This window comes from Galeopterus variegatus, unplaced genomic scaffold (genome assembly GCF_000696425.1).
Source record: "Galeopterus variegatus unplaced genomic scaffold, G_variegatus-3.0.2 Scaffold2061, whole genome shotgun sequence".
Lineage (NCBI taxonomy): Eukaryota > Metazoa > Chordata > Mammalia > Dermoptera > Cynocephalidae > Galeopterus > Galeopterus variegatus.
The window spans coordinates 243,451-267,825 of NW_007728172.1; the positions used below are offsets into that span (position 1 = coordinate 243,451).

Genomic DNA, 24,375 nt, shown 5'->3' on the forward strand with positions numbered 1-24,375 from the left:
TTTCCTAAATAAGCTAGGAAATAAGTAGTAGGAAATAAGCCAAAAATTATCTCCTATTCTTGGTCTTATTTAATAAACTAATTCAATATAACATTAAGTTATCAAGAGAAGGTGAAAAACAATGATTCTTAGAAATAAAATACTGCCTTTTAAAAATAATTATTTGCCTGAAAGAAACCACCTACATGTATCCACATTAATAAGCACTGTGATACAAAATAAAATTTATTAAAATAACTTTTTTTTTTTCCTTTTTGTTTTTTTTCGTGTCCGGCAATGGATCGCAACCCTCAGTGTCGCGCCCGTACCGGACCGGCAACGGGATCGCAACCCTCGGTGTTGCGCCCGCACCTCACTCAGTCAGTGAGCGGGAACCGGTCTGTATGTGGGATCCGAACCCTCGGTGGGAGCGCCGCCGCGCTCCCAAGCGGCGCACTGTAGCAGTGCGCCACCAGGCCGGCCCTATTAAAATAACTTTAATTTTAATATTCTAATGACACATCATTAGAAAAATGGTGTGTAAACAAGGATCTTTTTTTACTACTTGAGGGCTTAGAAAAGAAAGATAAGGGGAAAAATATGTATTGGTTTAATTTGAGATTTCAAGAAAATAAAAGTCATCAATCCCCTACAAAGGAAAGTAGAAGCATTTAAGAGTGGCAGCTTGGGCCGGCCCGGTGGCGCACTGGAGAGTGCGCCGCTTGGGAGTGCGGCGGCGCTCCCGCCGAGGGTTCGGATCCCATGTGGAGACCGGTTCCCGCTCACTGAGCGCGGTGCAGGCGCAACACCGAGGGTTGCGATCCCGTTACCGGTCAGTAAAAAAGACAAAAAAAAAAGGAAAAAAAAGAGTGGCAGCTGTGTTGAATAGCCATATGCTAAATGCTGGGGTGACTAAGGTGCCTTGCCTGGCCTGACAGATGTCAAAGTCTCTGCAGTATCAAGCTGCTGATGTCATGACCACGGCAGGGCACGGGAAATTCCCAAATATCTTTTCTATTTTTAAGAAATCAAATATGGCCTTCTGTGATTCATAAATTGTTTTTAAGCCTATTTTCTTCCTGTTGGGCAGCACACAAAGGTTCCCTCTCTGTATGCTTTTAGCAACCTGCAGGATGTGAATTAAATTGACTCCTTAATTATTCTTTCACTTATCACTGTTGAGAGTAATTTTCTGCCATTATGTGCTTCCTCATTATGCAGATATTCCTAGTTCTGCTGTTTGTGCCCTGAGAGAGCACAGAGTTTCAAAATAAGGCAACATTTATGACAAATATTGTTCTCTTGAGTGATTCATTATGGCAAAAATAGCATTCTAAAAAAGTTTGTTATGAAACACTTTCTTTTTTGATCATATTTTAACTTGGCAATTCAAAAATTTCAAAATCAGATTTCAGTCATTTCCTTTATTATAAAATTGCATAAGATATATTTCAAGGAATTTTCTCCCTTTTCAAAAATAGGTTTTTAAAAGTAATTCTTTAGAAAAAATATTCTTTAAGAAATAAGAATTCTGTAAGAATGTTTTATTCTTTAGTAGTTTTTTATATTATAAAGAATTTAAACAAGTTGTATAATTGTAAAATTATGTGATTTAAAAAATAATATGGTAAATTGTTACAGTTTGAAATGCCATAAGAATTATCAACCACATTTTTCTTTTTTCTTAATGATGTCTGTTTTATGGGTAAAAGACTAATGTATGAAATCAGCTGTTTTTAATGGTTTTATAAAATAACTTACAAGGTACTATGTTAATAGTCTCTGCACAGTTTTGCATACCTCTGTATCTTGGGACTTTCTGGTGATAATGTCTACGTGATGAACACAAGGCCCTCCAAGCCTATTAAATGTTTTCTGAATTATCAAAGTAAAAGTCAGTTATATTCATTTGAAAGTTGAAAATATACATATTTTCAAAGGTAATACTCTAATTTCTCTACTAAATGTTCTAGGCATGTGTGAAAATACATATGAAACATCAGTATGATGAAGGAATAAACAAGAAAAATGAAAGAAAGGAAAACTAAAAGCAGAAATGACCATAAGGCTAGCCTTTATGATAGATGGGTTTGTAAGACTAGCGTGGACCTTTTCCGGTTCATTATTGTTCAGGTGTCCCCTGGAGGATGCTAAGGAACATCCTCACCAATAACACAGGGAACAGGTTAAAAATGTCAGTAAGATCCCCCAAAACATTTGTTTATTTTGTTGATTCAGATTCAATGTACTGTATCGATAACATTTTGGAGGGGCCTCTAAAAGATTGGCCAAGGGTCTTAGTGCTTTAGGTGATTCCCTGAAGAGCAGTTTGGGGACCACCCTGCAGATTGTCATCCATTGGAGATGCAGGACTCCAGAGTTTTATGAGAGCTCCAGTGAAGTCCTTTGACGATATCACACATATTGCATACCCTGGACACAGCTGGAAACCAAAGCATTCTCTCTCTGGCACAGCAGCTCATCTTCCCTGAGAATCTCCAGGTTGAGTCTGCCTCTTTAGGAACTTGTGCATGGAACCATGTGTAGATTTGATGAAACAGTTATGAAATGATATATTAGGTTTACAAAACCATATATGGGTTTTTTCCAAAGTCAGTTTTAGAGAGCATCAGACTGAAAAAAGCCATACTATTTAGTACCTATAGAAATGTTTGACATATTAGTCATCTTTCCATGTTATCTACTGTTATTTTCTTAAGAATGCCTTATCCTTTTTTCTCTTGTATTTAACTTTTCTACTGTATTGAGATAAAATGCATTAAAACTTTAAAATATACATCTAAGTTATTTAATTAAATACGTGCAGTATAAAATCAAGTTTAAACTCAAGTGTCTTTATTTTAGGTGAATGATATAATTTTATTTGTTTTCTAGGTGTGTGCAGAAGAAAAGTGCCCAACGCTGGTCCATTTGGCTCACATGATGAGCTTGTACAGCACGCACACGTATTCCAGAGACTGTTCTAACTGGATCAATGTGGTGTGCAGATACCTGCATGACTCCTTCTCAGATACTACCTTTAATCTTGTGACTTATCTTGCAGAGGTAAATTTATAAAACTTACACAAACACACACACACACACACACACATATTTATTTTTAACTGCTCTTTGGCAGAATTTTCGGATTTATTTCTAGAAGTAGCATTGGTACTAACTAATGTTCAAATTGTCTTTGAGAGTGAATATAGATAACATCTTTTTTAAAAGAAAAATATAGGTAATCCCTTTCAAGTATAAAGGAAATTATATAAAGTTGGGTTTGTTTATTTTAATTTCCAGTGTTTATTTCCTCATTCACTATCCTTAAGTGACATAAAACTCTAAATAATGTAAATCTCACCTTTATTTAAAATGGAAAATGGGTTTAGCGGTCTCAATCCTAGAGAATGATTATAATTTTTATTTTAACAAAACAAGTTCCTGGCTTTGATATCCTTTCTAGAATAGAACAGCATGCAAAGACATTTCTTCTGGGTATATTTTTATTTTGATGATACATTTGCTTTCTAACTAAAATGATTTTGAGGGACAAAAAATGGAATTATAGAAAAGTATCTTTAGAACAGCATAAAAATTAATATTTAATTGTCAATGCATAAGAAGTAACTTCATACCTAGAAAAGTAAATTACTGAGTAGAAAGTCACAAAGAGGACCTCAAAAGGAAGAAATTCCTAGTCACTAAAAATGTTTGTCAACTTATAATAAAGTAATACTTTCCTTTCAAAAAGCTAACCTCCTCTAGAATTTAAACATAGAACAAACTTAAAAGAAATTATAACTAAACATTTTAAATATTGATTATAACACTATTTAACTTCACCAAGTGACTGATATTGACTATCATTAAATACTTCAAGACACATATGAATTCATAAAAAGTTGGTTTTGATAGGTTTGCTGCCATCGCTTTACATTTAAGTGAGGTCACAGTGTGAGTGGTCTGCCTGACAGCTTCTTAGCCGGAATGAAAGCTTATCACTAGATTTATCTTATACTTATACCGTTAGGATGAGAGGCAGCATTAAGCCAGGCCTAACCTCTTTAATCAGCTTTAAATGTAAGTGCCTTAGACCAGCTTCACATTTATGCCACCATAAAGCTCCCCATTAAAGTAGTAGAGTTCCCTCAGTCGTGGGGTTCTAATACCTGAAACTAGCTCAATACAGCTGGTTGTATACCACATGTGGGTAGCAGTTTCCCACTGTGTAAAGAGAATGCTTTTTTCTCCTTATGTTACTATTGTTAATAATTCTCAAATTATTACTAACAATAGTACTAAAACTAGTTACGTGTATTTAAAACTATATATCTTTAACTTAATCTGCCTTGCAAACCCTATGAGGTAGATAGTATTTTTAAAAATCAAGGCTCAGGGAATTTAAGAAACGTGTACAAGATTACATAGCTAATTAATGGCTGATGTGATTGGTTTGTGGGTAGTTATTCTTTGTCATGGTGGTAAGGTGGTTTTCCTCTCAAAATAAGTGGTGTTTAACTAAATTAGTTTCGGAAATAAAATTCTATGATTAAGGTGAAAAGTAATTATCTAATTCTTTCTGAACCAAGAAAAAAATAACAGTAATAGACATTACCTTTTACTTTATTAGTCTTTGGATTTCTAATAACTTAACCATATATCCATTATGTTTTTCAATATCAAAAATGTAAATACTGAGTTTTTCTCCAAACTCATTAAAATATACTTTTTAATATTGCTTTTAGCTGTTAGAAAAAGGATTGTCAAGTATGCAACAATCATTACTGCAGATTATCTATAGTCTGTTGAGTCATATTGACCTGTCTGCAGCCCCAGTCAAGCAGTTTAATCTGGAGATCATAAAGATTATTGGCAAATATGTACAGGTGAGTGACACAAAACATACATATAGCATTATTCATCTCAAAATGATTTATAATCATAAAAAAATTGGAAACATCTTAAATTTCCAAGAGTAGGAAAGTGGTAAATTCATAAATTATGTTTTCAGGAGTATTTATGACATGGAAAATGTTCTCAAAGTAAGTGACAAAAAGCATAATCTGAATCGTAGGATTGGTGTGATTTCTACTTTTGATTTTAACAATTACATCTATGAATATACATTTCAGTAATGACTAGAAGGAAGGTACGTAAACAAATGGCAGCAGTCACCATCTATGGAAATTAGGAATTGTGGTTTATTGTTGTTTCTTTTATTGTACCTTTCTATTTTGTAACCAGATTCTGCATAATGAGCAAATATTACTTTTAGAAACAGAAGACCTCTTTGAAGAGTCTGTATTCTAGAGTTTTGTGTGTGTGTGTGTCTGATAAAAAGTGCCAATATTTAAAAAATAGAGAATCAAATCAGATTTGATTTAAATGTAAATTACAAGTCAGGCTGGTTTGTACTGAATGTTACCTTTGAACTGTCGAGAAAATGAGAATGACTTCTACTTGGTCGCAACTTTGTTAACTCCTTTTTACAATGAATATGCTTAAAATGTCACAATATCATGTGGACTTTAATTATTAGGAAATATTTTGTGTTTTAGGTGCCTTCATATCAAGATGTTATTAAATAAATTAGATATTCCACCTGAAGACTTTTTACTTTCTTTTTTGTTTTAATGATGCTCCCCTTCCTTTCCCCTGCCGAATTGTCAACTGTGAAAGAATACGAATAATACAAAGTTGAGATGTGATTTTGGTACCATAAATAAGAGAAAAAATTTTTTCTATGTATTCTTTTCTGTAGATGATAAAGGAAAAATATTGTAAATTCTTTATTTGACATTGATTCTGCTCCATGTATATGTTTATCATGTAAATCAGTCCTAAATTATGTTGGTAGGAATATTATAAAACTAAGAAAAGCAGAAAAAGAACTCAAAAAACATAGCCACAAATATGTAGGGAAAAAAACTCACCTTGTATATACAACTCAGATACCTTGAGAGTATCACTTTAGCACAATATTTACACTTGTTAGTTCAGGCCTGGGTCTTCAAGAAGAAAAGTGCAAAATATGTTTTATCATTCTCATATTTTTTTGTCTAAAAATAAAGTATATATTAAAAAATTTTTATCTGTAAATTTAAATTTTTAAATTTTAGTCTTAAAGCCATAAACTATTCATCTAGAAAGTTCACATATCTACAACCCCTTTGTTTACTATTCCTGTCAGATTACTGTTTTAGACTTTCCAAATAATGTTTATAAAGCATTTATTGGGAGAAAAGCAAGATATTCCAATTTTGTGTCATTATTATGTATAGTGTATCTGATAAATCTGAAATACAAATAACTTGTGTTTTTTTTCCCCCTTTTATAACTCAGACGGTTAAAGATCTCAAAATAAAGATGCATAATCTTTAGAGGCACTTTTTTAGAAATAATATTTTCATAGTCTACAGAGTGTACACTAAAATTTTGTTCTTAGTAAAATATGCATTTGTAACTTTTGTATTTTTAATTTTTTAAAACCAGAGTCCTTACTGGAAGGAAGCCCTTAACATATTAAAACTTGTGGTGTCCCGCTCTGCAAGTCTCGTCGTACCCAATGATATCCCCAAGACCTATGGAGGAGATATAGGTTCTCCTGAAATATCCTTCACTAAAATTTTTAATAATGTCTCTAAAGAGTTGCCTGGGAAGACCTTAGATTTTCATTTTGATATATCTGAGGTAAGAGGCTCAAGAATTGATATAGGTGCTCTAGTAGGAATTTTCATTGGCTCACACTTGGTGTTAGACACTGTGATAAACACTATGAAAATGGGGTGAGGGCTAGGGAGAAAGCCTATTGTCAGGAAGCATACAGTCTCTTGGGGAAACAGGCAAATAAACATCGTGATAAGTGCTTGACTGGAAGTAAATTAAAAGTGCTGTGAGAATACATAGCATCTACCTAAAGGAGTGGTTTCAGGAAGGAGTCAGCATCAGAGCTGAGTGCTGAAAGAGGAGTAACAGCCATGTGTGGCAGTTTGGGAAGGGGAGGTTAAATCCAAGAAAAAGGAGCATGTGTAAATAAAGACTGTAATTGTGAGAAAGCATGGTGTTCTGGAAACTTCCAGCTAGTACTGCATACCTTGAGTACAGAGTACAGAGAAAGGAGGCTGAGCATGATGAGAGGTGAGGCTGAAGGCATAGGAAGGGGCAGGGTCACAGGACTCTTGCATGCCATAGTAACAAGATAGTTTTTATCTTAAAGCAGTTGGGGCCCTTAAAAGGATTTTTGGCTGGAGTAGGAAATATTAAGATTTGCATTTTAGGAAGATCACTCTAGCAACAGGATGCAAAGTAGACCAGGGAGGAGGGGAGGTAACTTGGTAAGGAATCTGTTAGAATAATTTGGGCAGAAGATAATGTGGGACTGTTTGTTGCAAGGCAATTGCAGAGGACACGAAAAGAGAAGGGATGGTTTACAAAAGACTGTGGAAGTAACTGGTGGAATTTGACTGGAAGGGAGGGGGTGCTGAACAAGGAGGAGGCATCAAGGATCTGATGAATGGCCTGGACAGATAGTGAATTGGTACCGTTCAGAGAAAATGAATGCTAGGAGAACAGATCTTAGCAGGGAAGGAAAGGGTTATGAGTTTAGTCTGGACATGTTGACTCTGAAGTGACAAACATACTAATGGAAGTGCCTCATGGACAATTAGATTTTGGGGACCTGAAGTTTTAAAGGAAAACTTGGGTGTAGGTAACAGGTAGGACTTCTCAGTGCTGTATAAGTGGATAGCTAAAACCATGGAAAGAAAACAAGGCTAAAATAAAATGAAATCTAAGTAGCCAAATATTTTAGAGCTAGACCACCAGTGCAGGGCCCACCAGTGCAGAAGGAAACCTAGAGCCTATGTTACATTTTAATACAAATCTCCAGCCACTGAAAAAAAAAATTTTTTTTTGACCCTTGCTGGGAATCCCAGTTTTTTTTCTTCCAGTACCTGAGCCCACTCTTGGTGCCATTAAAATGGTCTTTTGGAAGCCAAGGGAGGGATTTTTAAAGAAGAAACTTTAGTCAAGTATTGCAAGGGGGATTGAGAAAGATAAAAATTGAAGATCTAATCACTTTTGTGTTAATTAGGATTATATAAATTAAAATATTTTTATTGTAGTTTAGTCTTGGTATTAGAATTTATCCAAAACTATTTTGATTATTTTTTTAGATAGTATGTTTCTTGGTAATTTTTTAGTTAATAACATCTGAGAATTTCTAGCATGAAGTACATAGCATGGGAACACGATAGGGAAGCTTGGTTTTCCTGTTTATTCTGAATCAGAAATTGATCATGTAACTATTTTGTTTGAAGTAGTGATGCAAATTCTCAAAACATTTGATATACTTAATTGCAATTTGTTTCATTGAAAATTCCTCAGTACCTGCTATGAGTAGGCACTGCATATATACTGGAGGTACAGAGGTGATCACACATGGTCCAGGGGACACATGTGTAGTAGAAGGGACAGGCACGTAAACAAATTACCATCAGCTTGGTAAATGTCCAAGAGGTGGGGTGTGGTGGTGGTCGAAGAGAAGGCCTCCTTGGAAGTCTGGAGTCATCATTAAAAGATGATCAGGATTTACTTGGTAGATATTCCATGCAAAGGGGGCAGTATGTGCCAAAATATAACTCCACAAAACAGCATGGTATGTTTGAGAAACAACAGCAGGATCAGTTTTGCTGTCATGTGAAGTTCAGGAGGAAACTGTAGCAGTTGAGGCTGGTATGATAAGCAGGAAACAGATCAAAAAGGGATTTGTATGGCATGCAGGTGGCTTGAATGTTATTTTCAAATGCAAATTCAAAACACTTCACAAAGCCAAATAAATATAAATGAGTTTTGGATCATCATAGAATTTTTACTAGAATAAATTTTGGAAATATTAAGCATTAGTTTTGTAGTAACAAGCTACATAGAAATTTTCCTTTGAACTTGTCACTTATCTTCAGTATTCGCCAAAGCACATTACTGAAACACGTTTAACAATATGCGTTGAAAAAAACGCCAGAATTTAACAAACATTAAATATGAATGGTGAGATTACAAGTCATGTTTTAAAATCTTTTTTTGTATTTTCTGCGATTTCTACAAGGAGGATATATTTTATAATCATGGTGGGAGGAAAGGTGAAAGTTTTAGTTTTTAAAGAAAGTAGATTGTATTTAAAATAGGGATAAACCCTCTGAGAATCTTAGATGTAAAGTTGTTATTTCTATTAAGGTAAAGTCTCATGATAAAAAAAAAAGATGATTAGCTTTGATTTTTGTTAAATCTACCTCATGTTAAGTAATCCCTCTCCTTTTGTTGTGTTTTGGTTGTTTGTAAAAAATGTCATTATAGATACACTGTTAACTCTTTTGTGTTGAAATATTTGAGTCAAACACTGGCATTTTGTTTCTGTGTAGACACCAATTATTGGAAATAAATATGGCGATCAGCACAGTGCAGCTGGCAGAAATGGAAAACCGAAAGTCATTGCTGTCACTAGAAGTACTTCTTCAACTTCTTCTGGTTCTAATTCTACTGCCTTAGTTCCTGTTAGCTGGAAAAGGCCACAGTTATCACAGGTATGTAAAGAACATCAACACTGAACGTTCATAGAATAGAAGAATCGATTTTGTTATATGTATGAGAACTTGAGAATTTGTCTTATTTTAACGGTGATCCAAACATTTGAATTTTTTTTTCCTTAGCGAAGAACAAGAGAAAAGCTAATGAATGTGCTTTCTCTCTGTGGTCCAGAATCTGGCCTCCCAAAGAATCCATCAGTGAGTAATCACAAAAGCATGTGTAGAGGTTTTTAAAATGGTATTATTTCATGAAGAAAGTACTCTGTCTCCCTGCTTGCTTTTTGTAACTTACCTTACTTATGGTGTTAACTAAGAATGAAAAAAGATATTTCTTGTGTGTTGTGACAGCGGGCAGCTATGCTAATTAGGTATTCAGTAGTTAGACATGAAGACCACATTCAAGCTCTGAATTCTTTGAAGGGGGAGGCTGGCAGTGGCTGTGGGGACTCTGAGATCTCATATACAGAGTGACAAGGCTGATGGGTGGACTTTTTTTTTGTGTGGGTCATCAGGTTGTATTTTCTTCTAATGAGGATTTGGAAGCTGGTGACCAACAGGCTAGTCTGATTTCTACAACAGAAGACATAATCCAAGACGAAGAAGGAGCTGTGGAAGATAACAGCAGTGAACAGCAGTTTGGCGTTTTTAAGGATTTTGACTTTTTAGATGTTGAATTGGAAGATGCAGAGGTGAGGGTGTGAGCTTTCTCTGATAATATTTATCGAATAGTTACAGTTTGTACGAGAATTAAAGATTTGATCATAAGATCCTTTTTTAGGTCAGTGTAAGGTCAAAAAGGCAAAAATCTAAATTAGGAACTAAATGTGATTCCTACAATTAGTCAATAGACAGAATGAGCATGAAATGAAAGAGGAATATCCAGTTTTTCATCCTTATCTTTAAAATATACAATAAAAATGGGTTTCTTCAAAATTATTTTTTTAGACTGAAATGTTTTACTTGAGCAATACAAATTAATGTGCAGCAAAATAGGAAAAATTATATTAGAATTGATCAAACACAATTTTAAAGAGGGTGGCACTTATTACTAAATCGACTGTCAAGAAGGCTTTGGCTTTCTAGAACTCCTCTCTCTGGCAAATGACTGAGATTCTTCCCATGACATTCCTAACCAGTTTCTTCTTTATGATGTAGCTAACTCTCTCAAATGCCTCATTTCATAATACTCAGAGTGCTTTTTCCTCTAAGTTGATTCAGTCCAGAATATATTGATAGTTAGGTCAGTTTAGATGGTATAATTTTAATATAATAGGAATTCGAATGCAAAAAGGTGATTGATTAGCTCACAAAACAGAGCTAGTCCAGAGTTAGAGCTGATATTTAGATATGGCTCAGTGAGGTCTCTGGCTGTTTCTTTGCAGTTCTCTAATATCTGCCCTTCTCTGCAAGTCAGCTGGACCTCAGACCACAGCAAGATGGTTGTCATTGTGGCTGGCTGGTTAGCTCAGTTGGTAAGAGTGCAGTATTGTAACACCACCAAGGTGAAGAGTTGGGATCTCCTTACCGGCCAGTCACCAAAAAAAAAAAAGATGGCTGTTACCGAGGTGTGTGATGTTAGTCCACACACAACAGTGTTCAAAGGAAGTAAGGGTCACTTACAAAATTGCTCTTAGGAAAAAGTGAAGAAGTTGCCTTCCTAAATGCTCTTAGCAAACTTCTTGTCACATCTAATTGGCCCAAATGGAGACACATGCCAATTTCTGAAACAGTCACTGTGGCAAGTAGAGTAGGATTGTCCTCGCTGTCTTAGGCTGTTAGGGACCCATTCCTGTAGCTGAGGGCAGTTGCCTACACATGAAAAGCTTATGTCAAGTAGGTTAAAAAAATTTTTTTTTCACTCCATAATTGTTACAAATATCTATATTTGAGAAGACCAACATGTCTTAATATGAAGTATCTATACCATGTCTTGATATACCTTTTTCTAAAGAATCAAAACTCATTCATATAGCTCGTATGCATTCATCAACTCTCTTAAAGGGATGTTTCCTATAGCTCTATTAGGTGAGGTGGAAGAATGAAACATAAGGGCCTGTGCCATATCACACTGTTAGTTGTTAATAGGAGACCACTTTAGGGAAGTGAGTTCTACCCCCCAATATGCTTCAACCTCCCCTGCAGACATGAGGCTATGACCACAGTGCCTCAGAGTCCTCTTGACACCAGCTCAGGGGTGGCACAGGCTCCTATACATATAATATTCTACCATTTACATATTCCCAAAGACACAATTGTAGAGGTTAATAGGAATCTAAGAACAAGCACAAGGTACTTCAAAAAGTTCGTGGAAAAATGGAAAAGACAATACGAATCTTTCCATGAACTTTTTGAAGATCCTTTATATTATTCAGCGCCTTGTAGGGCAGTGGCTTTTAAACTTTTTTTTGACAGTAGTCTACATTTTACATAACATTCAAGTATATACATAGACACACCTTTAAAATAAAGGCTTCAAGAATATGCATCCTTACTCTATGCTATGCATACTTATATTTTCTGTTCTCTTCCTTTTCATTTCACTTTTTTTTCCCCAAAAAGGGCAAGTCACCACATTCTAAAATTGATTTCCCACTCATCATTTGAAAAATGTATTGTAGGATATAGGCTAGACTTGCACAACCAGGCAAGAGAGTGGGATGGGTGGAAGAGACCTGCTGCCCTACCTCCAGGCCATGAGTAGCTTCTAAATTCTTCTGTAGTTATTTGCTTTTTTCAGTTCAGAATTTAAATTTCCAAAGGCACGTTCTTGACATTTTTGTAATGATAAGATTTTTTCTTTTCTGTTTGCCTTTTTTTTTTAAGAGCACTGTAAATGCTTTCACGTTCATCCAGTACTCTAAAATGTCAGAAGTAACAAATACAGCTTTTTAGTCATAGAACCATAGAATGGATTAAAGATGCTTATTGTAGTTCTGTCTTTAATTCAAGTCTTTGTGATCTAGGGGATGGGGGTGATGCTGTTAACTGATGCCTTGTAATTAGGCCAAATCAAATGATACAGATTTTCTAAATCCTGGATGTAGTCTTGCTGAAAACATGGTAACAGGAAATACTTTGTTTGTTACAAAAGAAACCTAATCTAATGAAACTTCTAAAATACCCCCAAACTTTGAAAGCCCAAGTGTGTATTCATTCATTCATTCACCAAGTATTGAAGTTTGTTGCCATTACTATGTGTTATGCTCCATAATAATATTTGAAATGATATGTTTTAGGAAGGTGGTTTTCAAACTCTGACCTTCAGGGTCCTACAGCTTCCAAGATACCTTGAGAAACAGCAGGGAAGGATCCAAGGGCCAGTGGGCAGAGCTCCTGGACAACTTCTTCAAGAGTAGCTCTGGTTTTGTCAGTTTTGCACAACCTGAAATTTCATCTGAAAGAAGTATTACTCTTCTTATTTAAAAAAAAAGAGAGAGAGAGAGAGAGGAGCTGGCCAGTTAGCTCATTTGGTTAGAACGCAGTTCTGATAACAACAAGGTCGAAGGTTCAGATCCCCATACAGGCCAATCACCAAAAAACAAAACAAAAGGTTTGAAAACCTCTCTTCTGGACAAATCCCCTTCTGAGTTAAAGGGATACAAATAAATCATATTTTGCTAGCCAAATTAGTGTCATTTGTCATACCAGGGCCTAAGAAAGATTGCAAGAATTACATCCTTACAAAAGGAAGATTAGCTTAGAATAACAGAAACATAATATATAAATCTCTAAGTGGGGTGAAATTGAAATTTGTCATATTTCCTCTTGACCTTTCACCATTGGCAACAGTTATGTTTTGATAGCTGTGATCTTAATTTTAAATTATTTTATAGTAAAAAAATGACCATTGAAGTTAGCCAGAGCTATCCTACAGACTAAAGTAATTGTGACCCTGTATGTTGTCAACTGAATGTGGGTATTTTAAGTCAGTTTTTACATTGTATCAAGTATTAAATCCATGTAAATTTTGAAGATTTTCTTAAAGTTTGTGTTGCCAAAGTGTATCATAGAAATGTTGTTTTAAGTGTCTGTCTCTGACTTTTTCACAATATATTTTGGATAAAATAGTAGTTTGAATCACATGTTGGCTTCCTGCACAAAGTGTAATCCAGAGCTTGAATCAGTCTTTGGTTTTGAGAAGTCACAAAGAGTTTTCCCCAAAGGTGTAGCGTATATTTAAATGTTTGTCTTCGTTCTTTCTAATTCTGTGTGTTTTCCTTTTTGCTAACCAGGAGCTGCAGGTAAGTTGCAGCCTGGTGTTGTGGATTGTTTGTCGTCATCTGTGATGTATTTGTCTTCTTTGTGGTCTCATTTGTGTTTGTGTGTTAGAATAGAAATGGCCTAGATAGTAGATTTAGTTGGTCCCCCGTAATACAAGATGGAAAGTCAAGAAAATTCTTTGGTTAAAACAGGTTATCAACCAAATAATTTTGATCTCTTTAGATATAAATACTTAATGATGTGTTAAAAGTTGAAAGAAATTGAAGGGCTGATTGAAACTCTGCTTTTGATGATGCATTAAGTATCTTTCATCTTGGCATATGTTTTCCTGGTGCATCACATTTACTACATTTATAAACGTATGTTGAGGTCTTAGAAATCATATTTTTCTTTTCCAGGGTGAAAGTATGGACAATTTCAACTGGGGAGTCCGCAGGCGCTCACTGGAAAGTATCGACAAAGGGGACACTCCATCCCTCCAGGAGTACCAGTGTTCTAGCAGCACCCCCAGCCTAAACCTGACAAACCAGGAGGACACAGATGAGTCCTCAGAAGAAGAAGCGGCTCTCACAGCCAGCCAGATCCTGTCACGCACACAGATGGTACTCAGCCACCTTTTCCTCCAGTGACAGTTGGTCTCATTTTCTGCTTATCTTCCAGTTTAGTAGTTATTGTTTCTTGATTTTCCAATTTTCATTTCAGTATGGGTAGAATGCACACACTGAAATGAAAATATAAATTGCATTCGCAACGGAATATTCTGTTATTCATGACAGACCTCATCCTGTAAAGTTGATACTGTGTGCCCATCAGCAGCTGAGATATATTTTGTCTCAGTTCTCTCTAGTCACGGTGAGCTGTTCTGGGCACTTGCAGAGGCCCTCATCTTGAGTGACATATTTTTAGTACCAGTGTGAACACCGACACCATTTAATTCACCACCTGAGTTTCTTTCCTAGTTAGTGTAGTGTGGAAGGACAGAGTGCAGCTTTGGTACCTTTCAAGATCAAGTCAATTATATGGAAGTTCTGGCTCATATCCCAAAGGCATGGGGTGCAAGGAAGGCTGAAGGCTCAGTGACAGCAGGGTGGGAACTGGATGACAGCAGCATGAGGGAAGAGAAGGCACGTGGATGGCCACCACGGAACATGATGAGGAAGCAGCCAGTGCAGACCAGGCATCAGCTGTGGGCACACGGCTCTTTCATGCTAAACTAAACTGTGGCTCTTTTCATTTAGACCCATTTGCTCCACGCTTGTCTGCTGGCAAAGTTCAGAGCCTGAGCTGCACTTAAGATAAGATGCAAAGTTGTCAGTTTTTGGTTGGCTTCCTGTCATCTCTCCTGTTTTGACATCTCATTGTTGCCCCAATATGTTTTTCAACTACCTCCCCACCCCCGCTCCCACTATTTAAGTGTTAAATGATAAGCTGCTGCTGATAACAACAGCAAGAGTTATCACTTACTGAGTGTTTACGATGTGCCAGCCTCCATTCAAGGTATTTATATGTATTGGTCACTGTAACTGTCACCACAGCCACACAAGGTAGGTATGTATGGTTATTGCAGTTCTGCATTTTAAGTGACTTGTCCCAGGACACACAACTAGTAAGTGGATTTGAACCAGGCGATCTGTCTCTAGTTCCCACATGCTTAACCATGCCACCTAAGCTTGGTCCTCCATAGGACGGTTTTCACGTGAAGGAGTGGTTGAGTGACTGGTGGCAGTGACTGGCTGAATGAGTCACAGTCAGTGCCCTAGAGCCAGACTCTAGGCCTAGAGGCTGGCTGTGTCACTGCAGCTGTGGCTAAAGTTACACAAACTGTTACACAAAGTGTGGCTGTGCCTCTGTGTAACTGTGCAACCATAGGCACAGAAAGTTGGCTTTCCTTGCTGTGTAACTGTGACCAGGTTACCTAACCTTCCTTTAAAACAGGACTCTTGGGCCGGCCCAGTGGCGCACTGGATAGTGCGCCGCTTGGGAAGTGCGGCGGCGCTCCCGCGCGGGGGTTCAGATCCCACATGCAGACCGGTTCCCGCTCACTGGCTGAGCGAGGCGCGGGAGCAGCACTGAGGGTTGCAATCCCGTTGCCGGTCTCTGGTCCGGTACGGGGGCAACGCTGAGGGTTGCGATCTGTTGCCGGACATGGAAAAAGACAAAAGACAAAAAAAAAAAAACAGGACTCTTGACAGTGTCTGTCTTATGGGAATTTTATGAGGAGGAAAGCCACCTAGCATATAGTAAGTGCTTCATAAATGATAGCTCTCGTGAGACCCAGGGCAGGACTGACTACATATAAGGTCAACCCTAGTAGTCATGGTGGTACTGAGGTAAAAATAACTTGAAGTTGTTTTTCTCTTCATAGAAAAAAAAATAATTTTTGCCTTTATATATTTCAAATCATAAACTTGATATTTCTTATATTAAATATTGACTCTGAAAGAAAAAAGTATAATCCTGCTTAAGAGGAAGTGTAATATTTTCTTTTTTCTAATTAATAACTACTACTTTTCAAAGAAAATAAGCCTCACCAATGATGGACTACCATTATAACAACTTTACATTATTTTCCTCATTCTTTGTGTCTTATTGAAATTGTGTGGTACTGGTTTTTGCCTAAATAAGTGAATGGCCAGTTCAGGCACACATACCTGGTCCCCAGTTAAGACTTCTCCTTGAGAATTCACTCCATGCTTGGCACCGAAGCCACAGGGAGGTAAAAGGGCCCCTGTCTTCACAGATACTCAGACCAAACACAAAACGTTACCATAAAAATATGAATTTCAGCCCAAGGTTAACATAGTTACCTAGAGCGCTTCTACTTTGATAGTTTTTGTTTAGTAAAATTTGACCTATATTAATGCATATTTAGTTCTGCTGAGGGGTTAGCTGCTTGGATTGACACCACCTATTCTGTTGTAGCCTGGATGGAAAGAAAGAAAATCTTAGGAAGCCACAGAAGCTCTTTACAACTAAGCCCCCAAAATATTTTATGATACAGAATGTTTCTTGTAGCTTTTGTGGGCATCAGTGACTCATAAATGAGTTCCTCATTTGACGTTCTCCTTTCAGTTAAACAGTGACTCTGCTGCAGAGGAGACAATGCCAGACCATCCTGACGTACTTCTGCAGTCACAAGACTCCACTATCAACATCACAACAGAAGAAGTGCTTCAAATCAGAGATGAGACCCCAAGTTTGGAGGCTTCTCTAGATAGTGCTAACAGCCAGCTGCCTGAGGTGGGGAGCATTGGGGGCTGGTGCATGGCCAATCCAGGCTCTTTTTAGTCCTTGTTATATCCCTTGCTTTTCTTTCAAAAGAGTTTTCATCTGATACACTAATTATTTGATTTGTTTCCAGTATTTCTAACCTGTTGGGTTGTTTTAAATGAAATAGTCAAATCCAATTTTTTTTTTTTTTAAAGTTGATAGATTAAGGAAATGACCTACAGGTTAAAAATAATCCTGAATGGTTTTAATGGGCATTTTGCATTGCAGAACATGATTAGGTCAATGTACAGGTGCTTCTCTGGGGATAGCAGGCATCATCTGTGACGCTGTTTTCTCGGAAGGACCGCTTTTGTGTTTTTCTTCTCTTTTCGCTTTGTATTGGGTTTATGTGATTGGTGCTGTGATTGGGATCAAAACCTCAGGCCAGCTGTGTTAGCAGTTGGTTAAGTGAAAGCTTTTAAAAAGACTTTGGAAGCACTAGTATTATGTTTTTTGGAAGGCCTGTGGAGCCACATTCCAACCTAATGACTGACCAAAAATAAGTAAGTATTAGTTTTCCTAGTGTTTTTTTATTATTATTATTATTATAGATACTTTTTAAAAATGTAATTGCCGTAGCTCTGTCATATGTGCTTTATACCTTGATAAAGTATTAGGAGAACATTATATTTTTGTCAGTTTAACCAAATTAATATAGTTATTTGATCTACACTAATCTAGTTATTAGATCTTATTATTTTAATAAGACGAATTCTCATGTTCGTTGTTGGCTGACTCTTTCACATATTAGAACCCTCTGTAACTATAAATCGCCATATTTTGAAATGAAGGCACTTTGCCTTCCTTATTAGCAATCTTTAAAATGTTCATACTAGGATGGCTATGGTTTAGACCGTTCAATTCAGCAAACATTTATTGTGATTTCACTAGAAGCCAAGCATTCAGCCAGGTGCTAGAAAGAAGAATAGAATATGACCCTGTTCTCAGGGAGTTCACTGTCTATTAAGGGAGACAGAGAAGGTTTAAGAAAAAAAAAATTACATTCCATTATGAGAAATTCAATAATAGCTATGTTCAAGGCTTTGTGAAAACTCAGAGGAGAGAAATCAGCTACACATTGGGGGTGATGGGGGTAAAAGACAGGCTTCCTGGCAACCAGGACATTCCAGGCAGAGGGGCGCCATGTGGAACAACATGGCCATGGTGAACAGCATGGTATGTTCACATAACAGCAGGAAATTCAGTATTTCTAGAAAATAAAATGGGGAAGGGGAATGAGAGGAGGAGCAGTAGGAGAGGTGAATAGGGTCTAAGATATGAGGGGTCCCACATGCCCTACTAAAGACTCAGACTTTATCTTGAGATAATAGGAAGTCGTGTGGATTTTCATTCTTTCAAGAGATACCTATTATATGACAAGCACTGTGCTAGACATCTAAATGGAAATACAGGGCATCTGAGCATTCATTCATTTACCCACTGTTTATTGAGCCTTTACCACATGCTGAGCACTGTTCCAGGCACTGAGCATACAGCAACATGTGAAACAGACAAAGGCTCCTGGTTTCATGGAGCTTAATTCTAGTAGGAAGGACAGATAATCAACAGGTAAAACAAATAAGATATAAATAATAAATAATATAAAGGATCATCTTATTACTCGTACTAAGAAAATCTAACAATAATATGGACTTGGGTGAGGGAGAAAGCTAGGGTAACACTGAGGTAAAACCTAAGTGACAAGGGAGGAGCCCGCTCTTGAAGATTTGGAGGAAGAATGTTCCAGGCAGAGGAAGCAGCAGTTGAAAAGGCCCTGGTATCCCTGAAGAATAGCAAGCTGGCCAGTGGGGCTGGAGCACAGTGAACGAGAGAGGCTGGGATGGGCCAAGGCACACTCGTGGTGGATCTTACAGACCACACGGCAAGTAACCACTGGAGGTTTTTAAGCAGAGGAAGGACGTGATCTGATTATGTTTATTTTTTTAAATCTCAGATTTTTTTCTTTTTTGTGGAAGATGCAAAGTAGGTTCTAGTAGCAGCCACATAGAGCTTGTAGTTAGGTGCCAGTCATCAGGGAGGGTTGCAGTCTCATCTGTATTTTTGTAAAGTGTCTGTGATAGAGTGGTGGGTTGAAGGAGGTTAAGATAAGGTGATAAACTAGAACAATATTAGCAAGATAAAGGAGGGGCCGAACCAAGACAGAGTGCATGAATATGAAAAATGCTTGCAGGAGGGAACTGACAGAATTTAGAAATGTACTTCAAGTAGGCAGTATTCCTTTCAGTTGTTGGGAGGTTTGTTAAGTGAGCGTTAGCTCCTACTTATCAATTTAATCTACTCTGTCTGGTTTGGATCACAGCATGTTAAAAGATGAACAAAAATTCTCATTAGAAGCAATTGAAAACAACAGACTGATACTAGAAACACCTTTTTCACAAAAGCAGTATGGTTAATGGTTGTATATTTTAATTTTGTTTAACAAAAGGGGAAATCTTTTAAATAGTTGTAGTGAGGAAATTACCTCCTAAAAATAATTCATATATTGGAAGTTATTTTAGATGGGGCATTCATTCATCCAGCAATGTTTAATGGACCTACTTCCCAAGCTCTATAAAGTTCCTAGAGATACTTTTTTTTTCTAAAGGAAAAATACTTCAATTTACTATTTTTTCCCTTTTATATTAGTGGGCTTCAGTATCACTGTGTTATACACTTTGTGACAATGGTGGATGAGAATAAAAGGGATATTTTGAAACCATAGTATTTCATTTAGGAACAGTTACACTGATACTAAAATTATTGCTAAAAGACTGGTTGTTCACAAGGGAAATAATACAACATGGTATCTGTTGGATATATTGGCCTAGTTTGTTTTTTCCTGGTGTATCTAATAGTGTCAAATGACCCAAAATGCCCCTTGTAAAAATAAAAGCACCAAGATATTGAAAGAGAATCATAACTATTTTTAGAGGCACTTCTTAAGGAATATAATTGATTTTAATAGGTAAAATATTTTATGAATTAAAGGAATAAATCCATTTCTAAAAATGTTTATTTGATTTTTTCCCCTTAAATTACTCTAATATTGGAAGATAAAACAAATAGGCTAAAGCATCTCATGTCATGTCAGAAACTTTAGAGCTGGCTGTGTCGTTGTACTCTGTAATACCAAGGTACTTCAAAAAGTTCATGGAAAGATTCATATTCTTATAATTCTGTTTTTCCACAAACTTTTTGAGGTACCCTTATATGTACAAATTACACTCTGATCTCTAGAAGGGATTAGTTCTTCACTTGTATTTATTAGAGAAAGCTTCACAGAGAGTTTCTTATAGTATTTATAATAGCTTAGAATTTAATTCATATATGACAAGAAATTATTCTTTATAGGAAATGAATCTTCAACTGTAACAAAGGATATGTGTGTACGTTGTTGTCTACTAGGGTGAGGTTCAAGAAAGTTTGACTCTTATAATCTACATATAAACAATAGAATTAATTCCATTAGCCCCAAAGCACTTTCTTCAGGAAGTCTAGGTGTTGTTTGAAAATTTCAGTGTGTAATATATATAATAATCACAGATAAAACATCATCTTGAAACTTTTATTCAAGAACAAATAAACAAATACAGGTGTAAACTAATGAAAAGTGAGGAGGGCAGTAAACTAAGAAGTTTGGGTTGAAATAATATAGTATGTTTAAATTGATATAGATGAAAAAATTAATACCAATGAAAATTCTAGGTGTAGAAATTTCTCTAGCACTGTCACATAAATTATCTTTCCAAATCCCTAACTAATGCTTACCCATTAATGGCCGAATCTTTTTTTTTTTTAATTCAGATGTAAGCCTTAGAATTGAATATATTGAACAGAAGCTATTGGAATGATTAAGAAATTATTAATAAATAATACCATATTATTTTTAAATGCTATTCTGTAAGGATTCAGACTTTGCTGCTTTCTCTGCTTAACTAACTCACTCCAGACTAATGTTCCCCTAATATACTGTGTTTCTGAGTTACCTCAATCCTGTTACTTAAGAGAGAAAAACAAACTCCTTGATGTTTCTATATAACCATTAAAATTTTTTATATATAATCAGAGTCCAAAAACTCTAAAAATTGTACTATGTAAATGAAGACTACTTAATAAAAAGGACTTAGATGGATGGAGGAGTAATTTATTGTGTTGATAAAATTCTTTTTTTAAAAAGTATTTTTAAAGTCTACCAAAAATATGATTGTTTTCTAGGATACAAGTTCAGTATTAAAGGAGGAACATGTTACAACCTTTGAGGATGAAGGGTCATATTTAATTCAAGGGCAGCAAGATTCTCTTGTGTGTCAAGAAATCCTTGATTTAGAAGAAACTGAAACGCCAGAGCCTCTAGCTCCTGAAAGCTACCCCGAGTCAATCTGTGAAGAGGATGTTACCTTAGCTTTGAAAGAACTAGATGAAAGATGTGAGGAAGAAGAAGCTGATTTTTCTGGACTCTCTAGGTGAGAATATAGCGTCATAAACATGGTAATGAAGTGATATTTTCTCCCCCATCCCTTCCCCAAAATGCCCCTCTATTCCAGTTTACTTTCATTTCTTTGTATGTTTTAGTCTATAATCATACTCTCTATCTTCATTTTTAAAAATTAAGTGACTTACTGTGATGGTATTTTTTTCTGTTATTGATATTCACTTAAAGAAAAACAAGCAGACCATTCTCAAAGCATAGTAAGTGGCATTGTACATTTAGAAACACACCAAATACCTATTTTGGCAGATGCCAACCAGCCAACTGTTAAAATCAATATTGGAATGAACTTCCATGATAATGAAATCTATCCAAAAACTTATTAAATTTTTATGCTCTGTACATTCAAAACTCATTATCAGAAGGAATTCCCAAATAGGACCTTTTCTCTACTCATGGGCTAACTAAATTGAATAATCAATTATTACATATAATTCTTAAAGGAAATTTTGGTGGCTCCTATGAAATGTGTATACCAAATAAATCTATAATGATTAGAATTATGATATAATCTTATATCTACTATTTAAATTTTATAATTATTTGTGGCTCAAAATAATGTTTTTTATAAAGTTATCTAACTTCACATACTCTGTCAATGTATGTATTCCCCATCCAACAATTTGAAGCTCCTTGATAATTATTTTTGTACAAAATTAATATTTAATCATCATCAAGTATTTCAGAGTTTACTCTTACAACAAAAATTATGCCTTTATCTTTCAAGTGATGATAGAGATTTACCAGGAAGATTTTTTACTTTCAATGTATCTAGAATGCTTACTTTTGTTTGAAAGTGTGTATTCACGTATTAACAATAAATCTTAGTGTCATGCCTTTCTCATATTACTGACTTGGATATGACAGTAGCCCATGCAATAATCACTGACCATGCACAAGTTCAGGGATGCCCAAAATGACGTTAGGGTAGATATTCAGCTATTTGGCTTTCCAAAAGGATGATAGCCAAGTATTGCTACTGAAATAGAATGGTGCATCCATATTAAATATAGAGGCATATCTTCTCTAGCTTACAGGACACATTTTGTTAAAATTAATCACCACAGTGACATTTTTTTTTTCCTTTTTTGTCTTTTTTACTGACCGGTAACGGGATCGCAACCCTCGGTGTCGCGCCCGTACCGGGGACCGGCAATGGGATCGCAACCCTTGGTGTTGCGCCCGCACCACGCTCAGCCAGTGAGCGGGAACCGGTCTCCACATGGGATCCGAACCCTCGGCGGGAGTGCCGCTGCGCTCCCAAGCAGCGCACTCTCCAGTGCACCACCGGGCCGGCCCTGTGACATTTTTAAAATTAATTTTTTGAGGTATAAGTTTTCACTTCAGATGTCTGCTTCATTTTGATCATTTTCTCCAATCTTTACTTAGGTCCCTCTCCTTCATATGAATTGCTCCGTAATTTCTGTAAAACTTTATAGAGCTGTCTTGTAATGTAAAGCATGCAGTTTTAAGACCTTGTGTAACACATTTCTTTATGGAGTGTCTGACTCAAATATCTCATCTTTATGACCGAGAGTTGTAGAACATCTAACCCAAACACATCTTCATCTTTTTTCATTGCTTCATTTTTGTGTGTATTATCTGATTGTTTGAACTACAAATTCCCCAAAGGAAATGGCCAGGTCTTGTATTTCTTTTGAGTCAAATCTATTATCTGCCATACTGCAAGGCACATAGTATGTGCTCACGAAACAGCTTAGCAGGCAGTATGTGCCATGTCTAATAGCATTGCCTTTGGACCCATAGTCCTGGGTCCAAATTCTGGCTCTGGTACATCGTAACCAGTAACCTAGGCACATTGTTTAACCTCACTGAACTTTTTGTTTCCTCATCTGTAAAACTGAGATAATAATAGAACCTAACCCTCAATGAGTTGTTGTGAAGATTGAATAAAATGATCCATATACAGCATCTAACACAGCCCTTGATGTAAAAGTATACGATCAAAACTTTTTGAATGTTGTCATCATCAGTGTGGGGCTGTTCAAATGGAAAGCTTCCAAAATTAACCATTTAAAATGAAAGCATTCTAATCTATATTATTCATAGAAGTTACTGAACTTAATCTATAGCGAAGGCGTATTATAGAACTTGGGTTATTTTTATTTTTCTTTTTTTCCTTTTTGTCTTTTTTCGTGACTGGTAACGGGATCGCAACCCTCAGTGTCGCGCCTGCACCGTGCTCAACCAGTGAGCGGACCGGTCTCTATATGGGATCCCAACCCTCGGCGGGAGCGCCGCCACACTCCCAAGCGCCACACTCTACCGAGTGCGTCTCCGGGCCAGCCCAGAACTTGGGTTATTTTAAGGTAGTCACTTGAAGTTAGAGTTCTCATTCCAAAGACGCTAAGTAGAAAGAACACAAATTTTGCTTATTCATGCTTTCTTACAAAGTTTAGGTTGTTGTACGTTTTCTAAATCAATGTGTAAAAAAAAAATCAATGTGTATATATTAATAAAAATAACCCATGTTGAATGACTTAAATCAAACTATTTTAAGTGATTGAGTCTGTTCTTTTCTTTCAAGATAGTATCATGATTACTGTGCTATTTGTGTTAACAGTCAAGATGAAGAAGAAGAGCAGGATGGTTTTCCAGAAGTACAGACATCACCTCTGCCATCACCATTTCTTTCTGCCATAATAGCAGTTTTTCAGCCAGTGGCCTGTGATGATGATGAAGAAGCCTGGCGCTGCCACGTCAATCAGATGTTGTCCGACACTGATGGATCCTGTGCAGTGTTTACTTTTCATGTTTTTTCGAGGCTGTTTCAGGTCAGTGAGGTTTAAGGTTTCCAAATTCATATTATTT

General features: G+C 36.4%; 1 protein-coding gene across 1 annotated transcript in view; it reads left to right on the forward strand.

Moving 5' to 3' along the window:
- Positions 1-24,375, forward strand: part of FRYL (FRY-like) — a 208,660-nt gene that overhangs the window by 166,133 nt on the left and 18,152 nt on the right. Inside the window, exons 47-56 of the mRNA XM_008580294.1 lie at positions 2,875-3,045; positions 4,728-4,868; positions 6,475-6,672; positions 9,399-9,560; positions 9,687-9,761; positions 10,076-10,252; positions 14,183-14,386; positions 16,857-17,024; positions 21,270-21,517; positions 24,128-24,338. Coding sequence (XP_008578516.1) covers positions 2,875-3,045; positions 4,728-4,868; positions 6,475-6,672; positions 9,399-9,560; positions 9,687-9,761; positions 10,076-10,252; positions 14,183-14,386; positions 16,857-17,024; positions 21,270-21,517; positions 24,128-24,338 — 1,755 coding nt within the window. The remainder of the gene's footprint in view (positions 1-2,874; positions 3,046-4,727; positions 4,869-6,474; positions 6,673-9,398; positions 9,561-9,686; positions 9,762-10,075; positions 10,253-14,182; positions 14,387-16,856; positions 17,025-21,269; positions 21,518-24,127; positions 24,339-24,375) is intronic.